General features: G+C 37.7%; 1 protein-coding gene across 2 annotated transcripts; it reads left to right on the top strand.

Moving 5' to 3' along the window:
- Positions 1–1,595: 1,595 nt before the first annotated feature.
- Positions 1,596–21,451, top strand: LOC116733428 (NACHT, LRR and PYD domains-containing protein 7-like). Of its 2 annotated transcripts, XM_032584280.1 has the most exons (13): positions 1,596–1,730; positions 1,981–2,350; positions 2,483–2,500; positions 4,606–4,702; positions 4,778–4,876; positions 6,496–6,567; positions 7,784–7,853; positions 9,543–9,771; positions 10,640–12,428; positions 12,515–12,688; positions 13,807–13,980; positions 17,020–17,066; positions 17,182–21,451. In XM_032584280.1, exons 4-13 carry the CDS (start codon positions 4,632–4,634, stop codon positions 17,721–17,723), a joined length of 3,267 nt encoding a protein of 1,088 aa, XP_032440171.1. In that variant the 5' UTR covers positions 1,596–1,730; positions 1,981–2,350; positions 2,483–2,500; positions 4,606–4,631; the 3' UTR covers positions 17,724–21,451. The 2 variants fall into 2 exon arrangements, with proteins under 2 accessions (XP_032440171.1, XP_032440172.1); XM_032584281.1 differs by lacking the exons at positions 1,981–2,350; positions 2,483–2,500 and having other exon boundaries at positions 1,639–1,730.
- Positions 21,452–22,240: the final 789 nt, after the last annotated feature.

Below are 22,240 nucleotides of genomic sequence, written 5' to 3'. Positions count from 1 at the left end.
ATAATTAGTCAAGATGTATTAGATATGTTTTTAGATATGAAGTAGCCTGTATAGGATTCAACTTGTGCAAATCCAACTACAAACATCGTAAAAGCAAATAATACCAGGCAAAACTAACTTAAGAGATAAATATAACTGTAGTTTCTGACTAGATAAAATTCCTTCTTGTTATGAACTGACAGCTTTTCTTTTCAGGTATCTTGAATAATTATTCTGTCTAGTCAAAATATCTATTAACGTATTATTTTGAAATTTCATTGAAAAAAAAAAATGTTTTTTGAAAAGGCACAATTTTCACTTTAAACAGGTTGACAGGAGCGCTTTTCATTCTTCCAAGCTGTTTTTAAGTGCTTTGTGTGAATTTAAAAACACACAGTTTTTAAGAGATTAATTAGATTTTTTTTGTAGATATTTGAAGCAGGCTTCCAGTATGTTGAGTTTGTGTTTTCCTCATGGCCCAAACTGCTGAGCTTTTTATATGCAGAGGAATTTTTGCCAGTTTTCTCCAGAACCCTCGGCATCATTGGAACCAGCCTTAATTCTGCAGGCAACTGTTTGGACAGCTCAGTGGCAGAACTAGGGGAGCTTACACACAGTTCTTAATTTAGAAATTTAAAAAATGTATTTTGACATTTGACATAAGATAAATCCGATGACGCCAATTGAGATTTCTTGAAAGGCCTGGCTCAGATACTTCAAAATGTAACTGAAGATATTTTGATTTGTTATTTTTTACTGAACGTAAATGCAGATATGCTATATTACTATCCACAACAATTGCCATCATTGCCATCATGTGTGGAAAATGCAAAGCAAATATAGTTTATATTTTTAGTGTATAAAGTTTCTGTTTATGCTGCTGACAGTCCTGGAGGGCTGAGCTGATCTGAGACTGTAGCTGTTAAACAGACCAGAGGAGAGAAGGTCAAAGGTTATAAAGTTATGAAATAAGCTAATTTGCTGCTGTATTAAATAATATCTATTTAACCTCTAGAACAACTTGGCTGCAGACTGCTGATCTATAAAGCAGCTTTTTTGATCTGCTTTATAGATCAGAAAAGCTCAAAGGGGTTAAATCTATATATTTTTTTGATGTTAGCACCTCTGAGATCTAGAATTATAAGACTGAGATATCAAGGCACATAAAACTCAGTAGCTGCTGGTAGGGGCCATTCAGGGGCCTCCAGACATTCAGGGGCCCCTGGAAATGGTTTAATTGTAACACAGACCTTAGATTTAAACCTGTAGCATCATTTAGATTTCACCTTATCTATATTTAAACAAGTTAGTGATGCTGAGGTTCTTAGTATGAAGAGTTTTGGTGGGGGGTTCTGTCTAAGGCCCCATATTACCTTGGGCCGGCCCTGCATGAAGAGCCGCTGCGGCGATGCACGATGTTCTTCATGCACATCTCTGAAATCTACCTGAAATCTACCTGGAATCCCTCGGTGGCCCCTATGCCAGTCCTTCGATGCTTTGGGGACATTTTGATTCATTTAATTGTGGCATGTTTGGCTTTATGCTGCGTGTGAAAAAGGCTGCCTGGCAGTCTGCTATGTTGAGCCCTTTAAGGGGCGGAGCTTAGACCACAGGTGAGCAGCATGCAGATGAAGAAAGGGAGAGAAGAAAATAAAGGAGCTGTAGAGTTTACCGTTTGCAGTTTGTGAACTTTAACTTGCTGTTTGCAATTTATTGTCACCTTCCTTTGATGTGTGTGCGTGGATATCCGAGTAAGTAATGTTGGAAGTTAATCACATTGTTTATTCAGCAGAGTATTTCAGTTTTGCCCTTAATTGACAGCTTTGTACACGTGTGCACTTAAAATCTACACAACGTGGGTTTTTCGTGTCGTGTATTTGTTTAGAACTTGATGTTTTTGACTATTAATATTGCAGTTATTTAGTATGTGTGACGTTATTTCAGTCATTTGTTTGGGGATTATTCGGACACTGACGTTATATTGTTGTTTATCTTTTCTAGAACCACACAGTTACTTCAAGTTAGGGAATAAACCGCAAGTTAAACCCGTTGGAGTGCGACTCTGTTTTCTAACCGGACTCACCAGTGATCTGGACTTTTCCACCAGTAATTATAATCCCTATTCTTTAATGCGGTTCTAATTATTGCTACAATATTTTCTCTGATGTTTATTTTGTGAACTCCAATTGCTCTGGGCCGAATCTTCCTTTTACACTTGAGGTTCTGCAATAAATATTAAGAAAGAAACTTCAAGAGGTACAACTACGACAGTCGCTGACTAATATCCCGCAGCACTGATTGGCCAACCAATGTCACGTGATCCTCTGCAGCAAGTGATGGCTAAGCGGGACGCGTCATCATTACTACACAGGTGTGTTTTTACCTCCGCGGCATTTAGATGAACTAGATGTGAATCAGGAAATAGAAACAAAGAATCTGTTTTCTCACCTGGAGGAAAAACCTAAAAAATATTTTTCATTTATTTTTATTTTTCCTGTTGCAGATCAACTTAAAACTGAAGGTAAGAACGAAACAACGGAAACACTGTAGGAAATCTAGAGAATCGCTCTTTATGTTTTATTTCTCATTATGCAGTAAAACAGCAGCTGTTTAGTCACGATGAATGATCCGAACGGGTCTCGTTTATTTTCGCTGTTTCATTTATTTCTAACAAAACTCCGGTTAGGGCTGCGTGTTGGTTTGTTGGTGGTCAGCGGTTTAACGCTGAAACATTATTATTGTTGAACATCATTTACTTATAACTTTATGGAAAACTAATTATATCTTAAAACTAATTATATCTTAAGGATCTCCGTCAAAATTTGCATTTAACTTTTTTTCTGTCTGATGACATAATTTAACAAACGTTATGATCAGTTACTCAGTACTTCAGTAGTCTTCATAATCTTTTTTACTCTTAGCTACTTTTTACTTTTTCTTGAGTTAAAAAGTCAAATTGTACTATTTTTATGTTTTAGGTATCTACCTACTTTATCCACCTCTGACTATAATTATTAATGTAATAAAAAACCAGAAAACTATGAAAGAAAAATTTAACAATCCTCTATAGATGGACTTCTTTTTATTAATTTAATATATAGCCTTCATACTTAGGACTCGATGAAGCTGTTTTTAGAGCAGGATGTGTCGATGTTAATAAGGATCTGGTACTAATTTCTAAAATATCTTTAACTGTGAGAACAGTTAAAGTGAAATAATGTTTTCTGTCCTACAGAACTGTTCATACCTTTGGAACATCTCCACGTTTCATCATGTTAAAATGACAAATTTCATCGTAATTTCTTTGTATTATTTGTGACCCATCGTTAAAGTAGATTTGCGGAGTGTCAACAGATGAGATGCTGTGGGCAATAAAAGTTAAATATTCAGTCATTATGTTGGTTTATTGTGTTGTTGAACTGCATAACCCACAGTTTCTTTAAAATATTCCTAAGAACACTGTTTGATCCTACTTGTTATTTAAATGGTTGGATTAAAAGCAGAGTTCTGAGTTCAGTTTTCACAGCAGGTCAAATTAATAAAAGCGTTGAAACCTGAGCTCTGGGTACTTTCCTCTCTCCTTTTTCCTATACACTCTTTTTTTTTGGTTTTTCTGTACATTGAGGAACAGCTGAAGCTCATTTGATCCATTGTTTATCTTATAATGCAAGTTTTAGCCATTATTCTATCGTTTCTTTCTAGTTTGGCACCGTTTTGTTTTAATGTAGCCTAAACATGTACCTCGCCCAATCTTTTGTCAATTTCTCATGCTTGGGCTTATTCTCTAACAACGTTCTTATTTGAGCTTTGCTGCAAGTTTTGGAGCTTCATGTATTTGATTTTGTGTTTCTAATTAACTTTGACACATACAGCAGACTGTACATGTCCTCACATATTGTGGACGAAGCTAAAGTGAAAGTAAAATTGTTCACATATATTTTCTGCACAGTTTAGTTTGCACTGTAAACACTGTATGTTTACACTGGGAACAGTCAATGTTCCCAGTGTAAACATACAGTGTTTACCCACCATCATCCATGTTCAATGTCACTCCACTAATTGTTCTATAACATAGGTTGGCATTTACAGAGCAGCATCTGACATTTGCTAGTTTGACTAAAATAATTTTCAACTTTTTAAACTATTGTACTCATATTAAATGATTAATCATATTTACTAGCAGATCAAAGTGCATACACACACAAATATGAAGGTTGAAGGTTCCTTTATGCTTTAATAACAGGAAAGTTAACATTTTGTTTAAATATTCAGTAGGAAGTACCAAATTAGTTCCTGTGTTTTTGCCACTTCCCTTTGTGTTTCTTTGTTGGCTTGTATTGCTGCATAATAATGTCAGCTGATAGTTTTTATGCTGCGTTCACAACAAACGCGTTTTGAGCGTCAGGCGTGTCTGGTTTATACTCAAAGTCTTTGTGGTGGCGTGTTGAGGCAGGGAATCGTCCTCGACGCGCGTCTAGAGTAAAATGTAAAGCAAAATTATGTTTGGTGTAATCGCAGCAGTATTGAATGCGGTGGAATGATGTGAGAGAAAAAAAACCAATATATATAGAGCTGCAGTACAGGTGAGTGATCGTCTGTGTAGATTAATATAAAAGCTGTTTGCAGATTGATGTGTCCCTGAACGCAGCATCATGGATCAGAGTGAGGAGCTGAAAGGAGGAGAAACTCTGCCTGAGACTGAGAACCAGAGCAAAGCTAAGAGGTGAAGTGACCTTCTACTGTTTTTGTGTCTTCACTCTTTTAGAGCAAAGCATAACTTAAGCAACTTTGTTTACAGCAAACAATCTGACGATGAAGTGGAACCAGAATCCTGGGAGACTAGGTCCAAACAGGGTTTTATTAATTTTAAATCAAACCTGCCTTCATCTAGAAAGAGGTGAGCTACATCTAAACAATCTAAATATCTAAAATGTGATCCCAACATAAACTGTAGTATAGAAAAGTATTTGCCCATAGAAGAAAAAATTTATTTTTTTTATTGTACTTTTGTTTTAGTAATTTATCAGGTCAGTAGGTAATCAGACCTGGGTGGGGCTGTAAAACAAAACCAAAGTATGTTGTTAATCACAGTTGAGTTATGATGCAGTAATTAGTGGATTATATTCCATAGGCTGGTTGCTTATATGGTGACTGACAAGTGCAAACACATAGCAAATAATGAAATATGTTGCAAACACATGAAAGATGCAAACTCCAAAACACACAGACAAAAACAAATACAATCACAAGAAAATGGAAGCAAAAACATGTACAAAACAAATAAAAAAATAAATAAATTAAAAAAAATGTTGCAACTGCAGACTGATATTTGTTTTTTGGATTGTTTTAGTTGTTTCCTCTTTTGATAATTTCTTTATTGTTTGTTTTTCTTATACTTTGCCATTTTAGTTTATTCCTTGTATCACTACAGTTAGTCTTATTCTTTGTTTTCCTGATTTGTTTATTTAATGTTTCTTTCTAATTATGGTTTTATTTTGTTCAAGTCTCGTTCTCCCATCCACCTACTACTTCCTGTCATCTTCTTCTTCGTGGTTTACACCAGTGGCAACATCTGGTGGTTGATCATGTGCAGAAAATGTGCTTCTATTGCAGTTTTGTGAAATAAACGAATTTTGTTGCTCCCAGCCTGTTCCTATTCTTTTGAAAGTTTTCTGTTTGCTTTAATAAACTCTCAGCAGACTCTCCACAACTCCAATCTGTATTTTACATATTGACACGGATAAAATGCTGCAGCAATAGGAAATAGAAGCAAAAGGAAAAATGCTGTAAAACAGCAACTATCAAACGCTGCAAACTTGCACCACACAATGAAAATGCTCCAGATGTTGGACAAATCCATCCATCCATCCATTTTCTAACACCCTTGTCCCTAGAGGGGTCAGGAGGTGCTGGTGCCTACCTCTAGCTAACATTTCGAGCGAGAGGTGGGGTCACCCTGGACACATCGCCAGTCTGTCGCGGTGGACAAATCCAAGGAGATTCAAACAAAATAAGGGACCAGACCTTCAGTAAAGACGGGATTTCAGGATTTTAATCAGATTTGCAGAAGAAAGTTGGAGGAAGAAAGAAAAGCTGCTCTATATTTAATGTCTTTTTCAAACGGCCAGTTTTTTGCAGTAGAACATCAGCATATATGTGTAATACTTGCCACTCCAAACTCCCCCTAGTGGTCTGGAGTACTTCCATTTTGTGGAGCAAAGATGCAGTTTTTCATACTGGGTTGTTTTTCTTATTTGTGTTATTTTACTGTTTACTTCTAAAAAACAGGCATGAAAGTTTGAAAAAGGGAAAAAGATTTCTTTTTCCCTTTTTCAAACTTTAAAATATATATTTTTTATCTACAGTCTGGTTTTTGTGTTTATGTGTTTTGCTGTTTGTATTGTGTTTGCAGCCCATTTCACCGTTTGTTGCACAGACGGTGAAATGGTTTAGAGTCAGGCCAATGCACCTGTCAGCCACTGTACTCTTACTGTACATGATTGTTTTACATGACAGAGCTCAGCCCTCACTGTCCAGCTGTTCATCTGGACAACTGTCAGAAAAAGACCAACCTCCATCTCCAAAGAGGTGAGCTGTTTGTAAATGTTGTAACTTTTTGTATCTGGGCATTTGTTTCTGTTTTATAATGATCTTGACCTTTTCACTTGTACCTACTAACTGAATACAGCTAGTAGGTGTGTTCATAATGCTGTTGAACACACATTATGTGTTCAACAGAATTCAGCTCGCCTTACTTTTCTTTTGTAGCTGACATCCGGGTTAGATTTTAAAAAGAATTTCCATTACTCCTGTATTTGCATCTGACGACAGTTGCTATGGTGAGAGCACTATTTGTTTTTTGCTTTGCATATCGTTTGTTTGCAGACACACCCAACTGTGGACATGTTTTTTTGTATCCAGATACAATTGAGTTCAGATGGTGTTTTACTTGTGTGCTAACTATGTCACACAAATTAGCACACAAGTAACTTGTGTGCTATTTTGATATTTTCATTTTGAGATTTGCCTTACATTTGGACATTTCAGCAGGTTTGGTTAATCTTCACCATAGGATGATCTGTAGGATAAAACTTCAAATTAAAAAGAAATGTTCTGTGCCCAAAGGTTCCCCCCACAAGGTTCCTCCATAGGGTTTTATGAAAAACATATATGTTGTAATAAATTAATACAAGTGTCACTCGTGCTCAATGTGAGCATCTGCTGCCATGGGACTCTTTCCAGACTAAATATTAATTTAGAATTGAAAATGCAAATTCATAACAATTGGAATATATTAATCAACAATTATTGCTCACAAATCTGTCTTTTGATAAATCAATATTGCACACACCCTGATATTATGATGACAATATATTTGAGATATATGTTGTGCAGCTCAATTTTATATATTTATATGTGTTTAGAAACTCCTTCCAGAAGACCATCCACCATTTTAAATATTTCTATGGACCGACTGCACAACTGGCACACAGAAATATTTAAAAACAGCAGAAGTCCTGTCAGAAACATGTCAGCTGAAAGTGTCTTGTTTAGCCACATGCTATCAGCTCATTAGCTACTTATTACCCTTGGGAGTTTCCATGTTTGAAAGTACAGTTTTGTTTCTCTTATGTAACATCTTAAGAAATTAAATGTAAATACATCTGTTGACTAAACTTCTAAATACAGTTAGCTACATGACAGTTGTCTTATGGAGGACTCATTAGCATATATAGGTGTTAGTGACTTCTACTCAGGTTGTCCTGGAATCTTTGGAAGCTAATTCTCAGTGATTTCTCCTTAGACTTGACCAGATCTCTGACGTTGGTCAACCTCCCCAGGAGCATCAAATGCAGCTGGGCTCCATATTTATGGTCTGTATACCATAGATACTACATTTTAATTTCTTTTGTTAGTTCTGTGATGCACTTTATACAGGTAAAAGCCAGTAAATTAGAATATTTTGAAAAACTTGATTTATTTCAGTAATTGCATTCAAAAGGTGTAACTTGTACATCATATTTATTCATTGCACACAGACTGATGCATTCAAATGTTTATTTCATTTAATTTTGATGATTTGAAGTGGCAACAAATGAAAATCCAAAATTCCGTGTGTCACAAAATTAGAATATTGTGTAAGGGTTAAATTTTGAAGACACCTGGTGCCACAAACTAATCAGCTGATTAACTCAAAACACCTGCAAAGGGCTTTAAATGGTCTCTCAGTCCAGTTCTGAAGCCTACACAAACATGGGGAAGACTTCAGATTTGACAGCTGTCCAAAAGGCAACCATCGACACATTGCACAAGGAGGGAAAGACACAAAAGGTTATTGCTGAAGAGGCTGGCTGTTCTCAGAGCTCTGTGTCCAAACACATTAATAGAGAGGCAAAGGGAAGGAAAAACTGTGGTCAGAAAAAGTGTACAAGCGATAGGAATCACCGCGCCCTAGTCAAGATTGTGAAAAAAAACCCATTCAAAAATGTGGGGGAGATTCACAAGGAGTGGACAGCTGCTGGAGTCAGTGCTTCAAGATCCACCACCAAGAGACGCTTGAAAGACATGGGTTTCAACTGCCGCATACCTCGTGTCAAGCCACTGTTGACCAAGAAACAGCGCGAAAAGCGTCTCACCTGGGTCATGTTTTCTGACGAAAGCAAATTTTGCATTTCCTTTGGAAATCGAGGTCCCAGAGTCTGGAGGAAGACAGGAGAGGCACAGGATCCACGTTGCCTGAAGTCTAGTGTAAAGTTTCCACCATCAGTGATGGTTTGGGGTGCCATGTCATCTGCTGGTGTCGGTCCACTCTGTTTCCTGAGATCCAGGGTCAACGCAGCCGTCTACCAGCAAGTTTTAGAGCACTTCATGCTTCCTGCTGCTGACCTGCTCTATGGAGATGGAGATTTCAGGTTCCAACAGGACTTGGCGCCTGCACACAGCACAAAATCTACCCGTGCCTGGTTTACGGACCATGGTATTTCTGTTCTAAATTGGCCAGCCAACTCCCCTGACCTTAGCCCCATAGAAAATCTGTGGGGTATTGTGAAAAGGAAGATGCAGAATGCCAGACCCAAAAACGCAGAAGAGTTGAAGGCCACTATCAGAGCAACCTGGGCTCTCATAACACCTGAGCAGTGCCAGAAACACATCAACTCCATGCCACGCCGCATTAATGCAGTAATTGAGGCAAAAGGAGCTCCAACCAAGTATTGAGTATTGTACATGCTCATATTTTTCATTTTCATACTTTTCAGTTGGCCAACATTTCTAAATAATCCCTTTTTTGTATTAGCCTTAAGTAATATTCTAATTTTGTGACACACGGAATTTTGGATTTTCATTTGTTGCCACTTCAAATCATCAAAATTAAATGAAATAAACATTTGAATGCATCAGTCTGTGTGCAATGAATAAGTATGATGTACAAGTTACACCTTTTGAATGCAATTACTGAAATAAATCAAGTTTTTCAAAATATTCTAATTTACTGGCTTTTACCTGTAGATCACTTGATTGTCAGATTTTATCAGATGGGTTATTTATATCTTATTTTGTTTCAGGAACTGGAGAAAAAGATTGTGTTGTTTGTGAAGGATGAGCTGAAGGAAATCCAAAAGGTCTTGTGTTCAGATTACCCAGAATGTTCTGAGGGTCTGGAAGAGGATGAGAGGGTGTCTGGAAATAAGGATGAAAAGCAGAGCAGGAGCAGTAGAGAGGCATTTTTAAAGATCACTGTTGACTTCTTGAGAATGATGAATCTGGATGACCTAGCTGACCTTCTGCAGAGCAGTAAGAGTTATTTTTCTACAGAAATAATAAATCTACCAACATTTTTTAAATGCTTGAAGAAAAGATAGTTAAACACAGATTCTTTGAGAATACCTACGGTAGTTGACAATAGTTTAATTTGCTTCAAAGATTTATTAGCCTTAGAAGTATTTCTTTTGACATAGTGGGCCTTATACAAGTTTATAATATTTACTAATCTCTTCTGTCAGGCAGTCTTCAAAATGTGAGGTGCTTGTCATGTATTTTCAGCTTAGTGTCATAGAATAAACAGTTGGATATAAACACTGTTTCTGTTGAGCACTTTACTTTGGGACACCAAGTATGCATATGCAGTTGTAAAAATTTATCTTCGAGCGCTAAGGTCTGGGTTAGCTGTTGATTACTATAAACTACAGGTTAGGACAATTATTAACACTAGCAATTTACATCAAAATAACCATCTTAGGGCACAACTTGATCATCAGGAAAATAACAGCCAAAAACTTCAGTAAAGTTTTTGCTTATAGTAAGCTGTATGGAACAGTTTTAAGTGTCAACAATGCAAAAACACCACAAAATTAAAATAGTGTGTCCTAAGCTAATTTATCTCTGCCAAGACACAACTTCTTGCTTGAGTCAAAATCAGGAATGATGTCTGATCTGATCATCATACATCTCAATAGTAGGCTAGCTGATACTTTAGAGTGCTTTGTTTGTCTGCAACAATGCACAGTAGGGAAATTAATTATATTTTATGAATAATACTTTTGGTATTTGCAGATTTTTTTTCTTGAACTCAGTGTCAAGGACAAATGCTTTTGAAGTGTGATGCATTAAGGCCAAGCACTAAATCACTCTAAATTATAATTTTATCTTTGTTATCTTTTAGAGTCATTCATCACATATCAACAAACACTAAAGTCTAACCTAAAGAAGAAGCTCCAGTTTGTGTTTGAAGGAATTGCTAAATCAGGAAATCAAACCTTTCTAAATCAGATTTACACAGAGCTCTACATCACAGAAGGAGACTCTGGAGATGTCAATAAGGAACATGAGGTCAGACAGATTGAAACAGTGACCTGGAAACCAGACAGACCAGAAACAACAATTAGACATGAAGACATATTTAAACCCTCACCTGATAGAGATGAACCAATCAGAGCAGTGATGACAAAGGGAGTGGCTGGCATTGGGAAAACAGTCCTGGTACAGAAGTTCACTCTGGACTGGGCAGAAGACCAAGCCAACCAGGACATCCAGTTCACGTTTCCATTCACATTCAGAGAGTTGAATCTGTTAAAAGACCAGCAGTTCAGCTTGGTGGAGCTTGTTCACCACTTTTTTAGTGAAACCAGAGGAATCTCCAGATTTGAAGAGTTAAAGGTTGTGTTCATCTTTGATGGTTTGGATGAGAGTCGACTTCCACTGAACTTCCACAACAATGAGATCCTGACAGATGTTACAAAGTCCACCTCAGTAGATGTTCTTCTGACAAACCTCATCAGAGGGAACCTGCTTCCCAAATCTCACCTCTGGATAACCACACGACCTGCAGCAGCCAGTCGGATCCCCACTGAGTTTGTTGGCAAGATGACAGAGATTAGAGGATTCACTGACCCACAGAAAGATGAGTACTTCATCAAAAGGTTTAAATATAAGAAGGAGGCCAGAATGGTAATCTCCCATATAAAGAAATCAAGAAGCCTCCACATCATGTGCCACATCCCAATCTTCTGCTGGATCACTGCTACAGTTGTGGAAGACATGTTGAACAAGAAAGACGAAGAGCTGCCAACGACCCTGACTGAGATGTACATTCACTTCCTGGTGGTGCAGAACAAACTGAAGGTCATCAAGTATGATGGAGGAGCTGAGACAGATTCACACTGGAGTCCTGAGAACCATAAGATGATCGAGTCTCTGGGAAAACTGGCTTTTGATCAGCTGATGAAAGGAAACCTGATCTTCTATGAATCAGACCTGGCAGAGTGTGGCATTGATATCAGAGCAGCTTCAGTGTGCTCAGGAGTGTTCACACAGATCTTCAGAGAAGAGAGAAGTTTGTATCAGAGCAAAGTATTCTGCTTTGTCCACCTGAGTGTTCAGGAGTTTCTGGCTGCTCTTCATGTTCACCTGACCTTCATTAAATCAGGAATCAATCTGCTGGCAAAGGAGGAAATGAAATCAAAGGACTTTGAAACAAGAAGCCATGAATCTCCAGAGACAGACATTTACAAGAGTGCTGCGGACATGGCCCTAGAGAGTCCAGATGGACACCTGGACTTGTTCCTCCGCTTTCTACTTGGTCTTTCACTTAATACTAATAGGCGACACTTAGGAGGCCTTGTAAAACAAACAGAAGAAAGTTTAGCAATTAATAAAGACCCAGCCCAGTACATCAAGGAGAAGTTGAATCATCATGGTGTTGAGAAAAGCATCAATCTATTCCACTGTCTTAATGAACTAAAAGATCAGTCTCTGGTGGAGGAAATCCAACAATCTTTAAATACAGGAAGTCTTTCAGCACACCAGCTGTCTCCTGCTCAGTGGTCAGCTCTGCACTTCATCCTACTTTCATCAGACAAAAGTCTGGAGATATTTGACCTGAAGAAATACTCTGCTTCAGAGAATGCTTTACTGAGGCTGCTGCCAATGGTCAAAATCATTAGCAAAGTTATGTAAGTAAAGATGTAGAAGAATTCATAAAAATATGTAACAAATAAAACAATCACATAATTACTTGGTATTACTTCTGTCCTTTCAGACTGAGTGGGTGTAACCTCTCAGAGAGAAGCTGTGAAGCTCTGTCCTCATTGCTCAGCTCAACATCCTCTAGTCTCAGAGATCTGGACCTGAGTAACAATGACCTGAGAGATTCAGGAGTGACGCTGCTGTGCAATGGACTGATGAGTCCTAACTGTGAACTCAAAATTCTGAGGTGAGATTCATTTAAATTCTTCTATTATCATATTTAGCAAATATATGAACATATCTAAAACGTGTTTTCCATTTTCTGGAAAGAATAGCACAACCTCTTGAGCAAATGTTCTCAATCCACTTCATCAGGGACCACTACCCTGCATATTTTAGATGTATTTCTGCTCCAGAACACCTAATTGAAAACCCAATCAAATAGAGATTATTTAGGAAAACCTGCTTCTTGCGGTGGGCATCACTGACTAACTGTTGCTCTAACTCTAATCTTAATTTGATAAATTGAATGATGCAGATACCCACCAAACAATGACCCAGCATGTGCTACAACAGCATGTCATTCAATAGAGTCAAAAATTTTCACTACTCATCTATCTCTATGGTTGCACTTCAAGATGTGATTCTTTGGAACAGACCTTTCACTCATGGTTACACTTTTATAGTTGTGGATTATTGCTAACTCTGTTGCTGATTTTGACCAACTTAGTGTGCAGGACATCAGTAGATTTTAATATTTAATGTAGAACTACACAGATGGATTTTGAGTACAGAAGAAATATTTGGTGCACCACATCATAAGTGGAGAACATGAAGAGAGAAAATGGAACTGCTCCTTAAACAGTCATGAGGGTAGATGAGGGGAAAAACATATTGGACACAGAGAGGGGTTACATAAAGTACATCTGCATGTGAAAAGCAACATATTGACACCATAAAAACATGAAGCATGTGGAATGGGACACAATAAATTGGCGAGTCCCAGCTCAGGCCATTCAGTTGAATGATGTAGCCACCTGGTGCAGTTCAGACAACCACAATTGTTTTGGGTCAGGCCAACTCTGTTAATTTTTTCTGCCTTAAAGTCTCACTGGTTTAGACATTGTCTATGTCTGTCTATGTCGACATTTAAATGGTGACTCCAAAAAGGCAAAGTTGTGGTAAACATCTTCAACTGACAATATGGACAGACACACAGTCTTCTGCAGACTGCTGCTTAACAGACATGCTCTACTTTTCTTAGCATGTCATCTAATTATTCCTGCTAAAAACAATTTATGAAATGTGCTTCACATTCAGAATATATGTGAGTGTTCCAACAATGTTGTGTGTTTGTGTCTGCAGGCTTTCCGGCTGCCTGATCACAGACGAAGGATGTGCTGCTCTGGCCTCAGCTCTGACTAAGAACCCGTCTCACCTGAAGGAGCTGGACCTGAGTTTCAATTATCCTAGAGAGGCAGGAATGGAGAGTCTAGCAGCTATACTGAAGAATCCAAGCTTCAGGCTGGAGTCTCTCAAGTAAGGAAATATTTTCTGCAGCCACATAGTGATACTCAGAATAATGTACTCAGGATTATTGAGGAACAAAAATCCTTGGGGAGGGGGGGGGGAGATCTGGATAAATCAATGTGAATATAAGTGTAGTTAGGTAAACCCAGATCAATCAATCAATCAAATTTTATTTGTATAGCACATTTCAGCAGCAAGGCATTTCAAAGTGCTTTACATCATATCAAACACAGAAACACAATGCAACATAGAATCAACAATCCAAACACGACATTAAGTCAGGTTCCACCAATAAATTCGTAATTGATTACGTTTCAAATAAAATCCTAAACAGGTGGGTTTTTAGTCGAGTTTGCATCCATAAAAGGTTTACCTGTTACACTCCTACTGTGTTATATGGAACAAAATACCTTTTGCTATTTTTATTCCCAGTCACGCTCACAATCACACAGTTTAAAACGATGTAAACAGCATTTTAATGGGCTTCTGGCACAAGGCTCCGTACACCTCTTTCACGGAATTTCGCTCTGGGACTCCGTCAACCTTCACGGATTTTTGTGGAATTCTATGGTACCTGTTAGTGTCTAGAATTTACAGGGTTTCCGTTACGCGCAATGACCCTCAGTCACTTGTCGTTTTTCTTCCTGCACGGGGCTCCGTACACCTCTTTCACGGAATTTTGAGCAGGGACTCCGTCGTCCCTCACAGATTTTTGTGCAATTCTATGGTACCTGTTAGTGTCTAGAATTTACAGGATTTCCGTTACGCGCAATGACCCTCAGTCACTCGTCGTTTTTCTTTCGGCACCATGCTCTGTACACCTCTCACGGAATTTCGCTTTGGGACTCCGTCGTCCGTCATCCTGATTTTTGTGCAATTTCAACATAGAATCAACAATCAAAACATGACATTAAGTAAAGTTCCATCATTAAAAATGTAATTGATTAAGTTTCAAATACCGTCCTAAACAGGTGGGTTTTTAGTGGAGATTTAAAGGAAGTCAGTGTTTCAGTTGTTTTACAGTTTTCTGGAAGTATGTTCCACATTTGTGGTGCATAGATGCTGAAAGCTGCTTCTAGTCAGCAGTAGATCCCTCAACTAGCCTCAGACCAAGAAATGCTGGTTTATATCAGTAAGGACTTATGCTGCATCAAGGGAAATCAAGTTAAGATAGAGAAATAATTAATTGCTCATACCAGTGAAAACAATGTTGAACAGTGGTAATTTTAAGTTCATGTCCCTTCAACTTCAACAAACACAGCATGGTGCATAATCGCAAAGTGGAAAGATATGTTTTTATTTATCAATCATAACTGATATGACTTCAAAATACAAATCTAAACACTCTCGATTAGGTCTAGTCTATTCTAATACATGAATATGTTTGATCAATTTTTTTTAACAAATGATAGGGTTATTCTATTGTTGGAATTTGGACTTTGTTCCCAGTCTATTTTATTTATTCATTGTATGGGGCAGAATGAGGGCAGTAACACAAAATTGGAGGAGGGGCAAATAAACTGTCAACTCTGAACAAAATAAATCAATCAATCAAATTTTATTTGTATAGCACATTTCAGCAGCAAGGCATTTCAAGGTGCTTTACATCATTACAAACACAGAAACACAAAGTCATAAAAGGTTTACCTGTTACACTCCTACTGTGTTATATGGAGCGACATACTGTACCTATTGGTATTTTTATTCACGCTCACAATCACGCAGTTTAAAATGATGTAAACAGCCTTTCAACAGGCTTCCGGCACGGGGCTCCGAACACCTCTTTCATGGAATTTCGAGCAGGGACTCCATTGTCCCTCACGGATTTTTGTGCAATTGCAACATAGAATCAACAATCAAAACATGACATTAAGTCAAGTTCCATCATTAAATTTGTAACTGATTACGTTTCAAATACAATCCTAAACAGGTCAGTTTTTAGTCGAGATTTAAAGGAAGTCAGTGTTTCAGCTGTTTTACAGTTTTCTGGAAGTTTGTTCCAAATTTGTGGTGCATAGATGCTGAAAGCTGCTTCTCCTCGTTTGGTTCTGGTTCTGGGGATGCAGAGCAGAACCAGAACCGGAAGACCTGAGAGGTCTGGAAGGTTGATATAACAACAGCAGATCTTTAATGTATTGTGGTGCTAAGCCGTTCAGTGATTTATAAACTAACAACAGTATTTTAAAGTCTATTCTTTGAGCTACAGGGAGCCAGTGTAGGGACTTTAAAACTGGTGTTATGTGCTCTATCTTCCTGGTTTTAGTGAGAACGCGAGCAGCAGCCTTCTGGATCAGCTGCAGCTGTTTGATTGATTTGTTGGACAGACCTGTGAAGACGCTGTTGCAATAATCAATACGACTGAAGATAAATGCATGGATGAGTTTCTCTAGATCTGGTTGAGTCATTAGTCCTTTAATCCTGGAAATGTTCTTCAGGTGATAGAAGGCCGACTTTGTAACTGTCTTTATGTGACTCTGGAGGTTCAGGTCAGAGTCCATCACTACTCCCAGGTTTCGGGCTGATCGCTGGTTTTTAGTTGTAATAACTGAAGCTGTGCATTGACTCTAGATCTATAACTCTAGATCTATAGCTCTAGATCGTTCCTCTTTAGGTTCAAAAATAATAACTTCAGTTTTGTTTCTGTTTAGCTGGAGAAAGATTTGGCACATTCACACATTTATCTGTTCTAAGCATCTCTTCAGTGATTGGATGGGCTCTGAGTCACCTGTTGACATCGTAATGTAGAGCGAAAACCAGACTGGAAGGAGTCAAAGCAGTTGGTTATCATTAGGAAACTATTTAACTGTTTACACACAGCTTTTTCAATAACTTTGCTGATGAATGGGAGGTTGGAGATCGGCCTGTAATTCTGCAGTAGTGATTTGTCCAGAACCTAGTAGCACCAGGAAAATATTATACATAGTGACAGAAACGCAGACACAAATGGACTGAAGATTTCTTAGAAATACTCAATGAGATCTAAATTGGGGTGTCCATATTTGCATCTTGATAAATACTCATACCATCAAAACACCTCCTTTCTTACAGCATGGAGCCTGGAGGAGAAAGATGGTTGACACCAGGTCTGAGGAAGTGTAAGTGCATTTTTGATTCATAGCAGATTGTCTCATTTATGGATGTTCATCTTTGTGACAGTGAATTCAGAAAATTATACATCAGTAACTGCATTCTGTTTGTTCTGTCCTTCAGATTCCTGTCCACTAACAGTCGACCTAAACACTGCAAACAGATTCCTCAAACTGTCTGACAAAAACAGAAAGGTGACACATGTGGGAGAGGAGCAGCTGTATCCTGATCATTCAGACAGATTTGACCTCTATCAGCTGCTGTGTATTGATGGTCTGACTGGTCGCAGTTACTGGGAGGTTGAGTGGGGTGGGAAAGTCTATGTATCACTGAGTTACAGGGGAATCAATAGAAAAGGAGTAAATGACGATTCCTGGTTTGGATTGAATGATAACTCCTGGAGTCTAGGCTGCTCTGATGATGGTTACACTGTTTGGCACAATGGAAAAAAAGCTTTCATCCCCGTCTCTTCCCACTCCTCGTCTCCCTCTGGCAGAGTAGCGGTGTATGTGGACTGTTCTGCTGGGACTCTGTCCTTCTACAGAGTCTCTTCAGATACACTGATCCACATCTACACTGCCAACACCAAATTCACTGAACAGCTTTATCCTGGATTTGGATTTGAGTACAGGACAGGTTCTTGGATGTCTTTGTGTTCACTTTAAGCTCCCAAGTTTTAGTGATCGTCATCATTCATCGTGACTAAACTGTCACAATAAATATAATGTATTTTTCCAGACTTTTAGTCGTTCCAGAGGATAAGTCACATCAATCAAAAATCACGTCACACAGAAGTAGAGTTTAGAACATTTCTGAAAAATCCAACCTGACCCAGCCTGAGCCTGTATACAATGTGTCCGAGCCCGACCTGACTAACTTTGTTGGTCCAAATTAAACCCGATTTATTATTTTAATTAAGATTTCACTGTTTCACTTTTAGATCAAAATTTGAGTATAGCAGCGTAAATTCTGCTGATTTTTGCTTTTCCTTAACACCTTTCAGCTCCATCTTGTTGCTTGTTTTAACTACATGAGTCAAGTGCAAATCATCTGAGATGTGTGACTGATAAAAATAGAGCAGAAAGGGGATACATGTGCATTAGTGCACTGCACTTTTACACTCATTAACTTCTGCCTTTTTTTCTTTGATCAATAAAATAAATTACCTCTTCCCGTATTAAGGCTATAATAAGCTGATTAGCACAACTTCATATCCTGCATTCTCGTTTGATTTTCTCTGTGCTGTATGAATTGTGGGCTTATTAAATGCACCACAGCAGCTAGAGCCAACCATCAAGCAGATCATTTTTTTCCTGACCTGTTCCACATTTTGGGTCAGGTTCCAGTTGAGTTTGGGCCATAAATCTAAACTCATCACTGGACTAAAAGACACATCTATTTAGAAAGTCTTAAATGTGAGTGGAACCTCGTCCAAGGTGATTTGATCCTACATGTTGAGTTCAGTTGCCTGTTTTTCAACAAACTAATGGAAACTGTTGAGTTTGGCTTGAAAGTCGGAGCACCGATGTCTGTGCTCTGAGAGGCTGTTGCATTGCATGAAGAGGTAACAGCAAGAAGGCCCATCTGTAAAGTAATTTATATTCATTTCTTTGGCAACTACCAGGGTGTGGAGATGTAGCTCCACCATTGACAAGCCTCTTCCATCAACACGTTCTTCAATAACCCATTTGTGGACTCGTTTCTCAGGCTCTGGCCATCTTGCTTTCACTCTGGATTAGCTTTCTTCACAGATGGTAATGTTAACTCCTCAGTTCATGTCCATCAGTATAACATTTAACACATGAATCAAAAATGCATCATGAAGAGGGAAAAAGTTGCAGCTGATTATAAGTCACAGGACCACCAAACTATGAAAAAAGCGTGATAGTCTGAAAAATATGGTAAACAGAAAACAGAACTTTGATCTTTAGACAAAAACTGATCAATCATTCAATAAATTGGCAGCTGTTAAAATAAGCCAGACTTTTCTTCCTGTTAATCCATCCATCCATTTTCTAACACCCTTGTCCCTAGTGGGGTCAGTAGGTGCTGGTGCCTATCACCAGCGAACGTTTCAGGCGAGAGGCGGGGTCACCCTGGACAGGTCGCCAGTCTGTCGCAGCTTCCTGTTAATACAACACAACAAATCAACTCTCACCTCGAACCCCATTGAGTCAAAAAGCAAAGCATACAGATGGTATTGACTTAGATATCTTCTATGTTAACCAAATATAATAACTTAACAAATATCGAAAGCATACAGTTTGGTGTAGGGTTTGGTGCATTGCACATATCATTCCCATTTGGTGGATCCATATTGTTACTATTGGCTGAATAGTGAGTACACACTATGAGCCCTCCTTTACCCTGAGGGACAACCACACTATTAGCACCAGGGCCGACATTTGACAACTGTTGGGTTGTGACAAATCTGGAAATAATAATTTAAACATAATAGTTGGATAGTTGATTTGTCCACCTATCCAAGTAATAAGTGAAAAATAAGTTCTACTAATATTTTTGCTTCCTTCTTTGCCATCCTTTTACAACGACATTACTACTGGTAGTATATTTGCTCTCAGATGTTTCCTCATGATTTGTGGATTCTTGCTTGCATAGTATGGATTTTTTTTGTCTCCACCACCGTGGAGGAGACATCACTGCCAATATGTTTATTATTTGAACAACTAATTAAATACAATAGCTTTACCATGGCAACTGCTGTCAATCATGTACACAGAATCAGTTACTAATCCCTCTCAGGCAATAACACTGAAATTTTTAAGGAGTTGCACAGACTTGCATAGTTTTATTTAAAATCTCTTAAACACTTTTCTCAAGTAAAACACAGGGCCTTCTTTCTAACAGTGCCACATACACATATTGGATTTGTATTTTCCCTGACAAACTTTATTCAGTCAAATATATGTGAAATTTGGAGATGTGCGTGCTTCTCTGCAGCGCAGAGTTCAGTTCCATGTAGAGATTGTTTCTACAACAGGGTCTGCAGCTGCTTTGAAAAGGGATTATAAGGAAATGGGGAAAATACTGTCAGATTTTTCTTATTCTTTGGGTTTTATTTTTCCATCTTTAAAGAGAACAAAAAAATATTTTTATAGTGGTGCATCATAATCTTTTATAGTTGCTTAATTCTAAACTTTATTTTAATTATTGTTTTTTTAAAATCCTGTAAGCACTTTGACATTTTTTATTACTCTGTCAATGAGATCCTTTCACTTGTGTCCTTGAATTGGTTGTTTTTTTCTGTTATGACCTTTGTTTCTACAAGATGACCTTGTGGTTAAAAGCAACAAAAACCTAAAGAAACTGAGCTTTAACCTTTTTATGGGAGTGGATGGGAAAATAAAACCTCTTTATTTTTATACTGGTGAAAATGATAAATTCTGATGAGTATTAAGCAACCAAATTATGGTTTTGCGTTTACTTATTTATAATTTTTTGCATTGTTTCCATGACAACAGTTATAATCTATTTTTAATTGTGTGCCATTCAGTGGTACGATGGCAGTACCTAATGTAACTTTTATTATATGCTGAAGTCTGTTTATAACTGGCAGTCCTGAGATGTTGATTATAAACTGTGACTAACAGGCAGCCATATAATCTCATTGATTGAAATCAAAGGATTTTTAAAAAACTTTTTATCATGTCTTTTACCTTAATTTTACTAAATTACACAATATTGTAATCAAAAGTTGAATATGTGTCTGATGTAATTTTTTATTTGCTCACTTGTTTACATTTTGGTACACTATAAACAATGAAGATAAATGTTGATGTCAGTAGGTTGGTTTTTTTGTTTAATTTTTTTGTTCCACTTATATCAATAATAAATGAAGTTGGGGTTATTTCACATACCGTAAGATAAAGAAATTCACATTCACAATATAGTAGACTTCTTGCTAACCAGAGAAAAGCTCAGAGGTGAGGTGACGGCCTTTAACTTCTCTCTTCACTGTTGTGATGGAAAATGTTATGTGCCCCTCAACCCTCTTGTGCGTTAGATTGTGTCTACATGATCTCATCATGAGATTGGTCAAGCTGCTTTCCTATAGGCCTCTACAGTGCCGTATAACAGCAGGAGCTTCTTGATCCTGGAGATTATCTAAGTGTTACTTCCCCAATGTAGAACTTATCTGCCCTCTTTAGCATCAGTGAACAACCTCATTTCTTTAACAATAGACAAATAGCCAGACCATCTGTGTTGGGCTCCACAAAATTGTTGGTACATCACAATCAGGGATTCACACCTATTGTCCAATCAAGTCTCTCTTCTCTGACCAGAACCTATAAATGGAAGCCAGATCCTACGACTCTGTATTTCTGTTCTCAACTTGCAAAGTTTTAATAAACTTCTTATTTCTTCTCATCTAGACTCTTGTTAAAGTAATTTCTTCCATTACAATTGTGTCCTTGAAAACAGGAAGACAGCACCCACAGCACATAACTTTATTTACAGCAACAAACCTGCAGATGACTGTTAACACAAAAGAAACTGCGATTCCAGAAATGAGTCCTCTATGAGTGACTCATCAGGGTTTCTGCCTATTGATTTTAAATAATCCACAAAGTTGTGCACTATATCTAATGGTCTAAAATCTAAATAAATAAGCTTTAATGTTCTGACCTCACTATGCACAGTGCCACAAAATGATAACATGGCTTAAAACTGAAGTAGGCAACATTTATAAAAATATGTTTTTAATATATTTGTTAACACTGTCACCATGTTGTGACAGTGTAATATATGACAAAGATATTATGGAGAAACAATGAACCCCTCTGCCTTCTCCCTGTGGTTGTACTGCTTTCTGCAAAAATACACAACTAGGTAAAAAAACAACCAATAAATGGTTTTCCTGTAACTTTAGGTTGTTTCTCTGCCATTAGCACAGCTTCTGCAAACAGCTGAGTTTCTTTGCAGTTAATACTTTAAAGTTAAATGGATTTCCAAATGCAGCAGTGCAAATTAATTATTCATTTACCTCTGAATTGGTAAGATCAATGTATTACTTTTTCATTTATGTTTGATATGTACATTACAAAACAGTGTAAATTAAGACAATATCAACAAAGTACCAAAATAAACAGTAGACAAAACAGAAAAACAGGTTAGCTCACTCAGATGTGATGTTTAACTGTGGTCAACACCAGCTGTACCC

This window comes from Xiphophorus hellerii, chromosome 14 (genome assembly GCF_003331165.1).
Source record: "Xiphophorus hellerii strain 12219 chromosome 14, Xiphophorus_hellerii-4.1, whole genome shotgun sequence".
Lineage (NCBI taxonomy): Eukaryota > Metazoa > Chordata > Actinopteri > Cyprinodontiformes > Poeciliidae > Xiphophorus > Xiphophorus hellerii.
The sequence above is the reverse complement of the archived record's forward strand: the minus strand, read 5'-3'. Positions and strand labels throughout refer to the sequence as shown.

Bases quoted from the DNA above. Each gene is read 5' to 3' on its own strand.
- LOC116733428 (XM_032584280.1), top strand. From the start codon at position 4,632: ATGGATCAGAGTGAGGAGCTGAAAGGAGGAGAAACTCTGCCTGAGACT. The intron at 4,877-6,495 runs GTGAGCTACATC...TTTACATGACAG, and splicing joins CTGCCTTCATCTAGAAAGAG to AGCTCAGCCCTCACTGTCCA. The intron at 13,981-17,019 runs GTAAGGAAATAT...CCTTTCTTACAG, and splicing joins TTCAGGCTGGAGTCTCTCAA to CATGGAGCCTGGAGGAGAAA.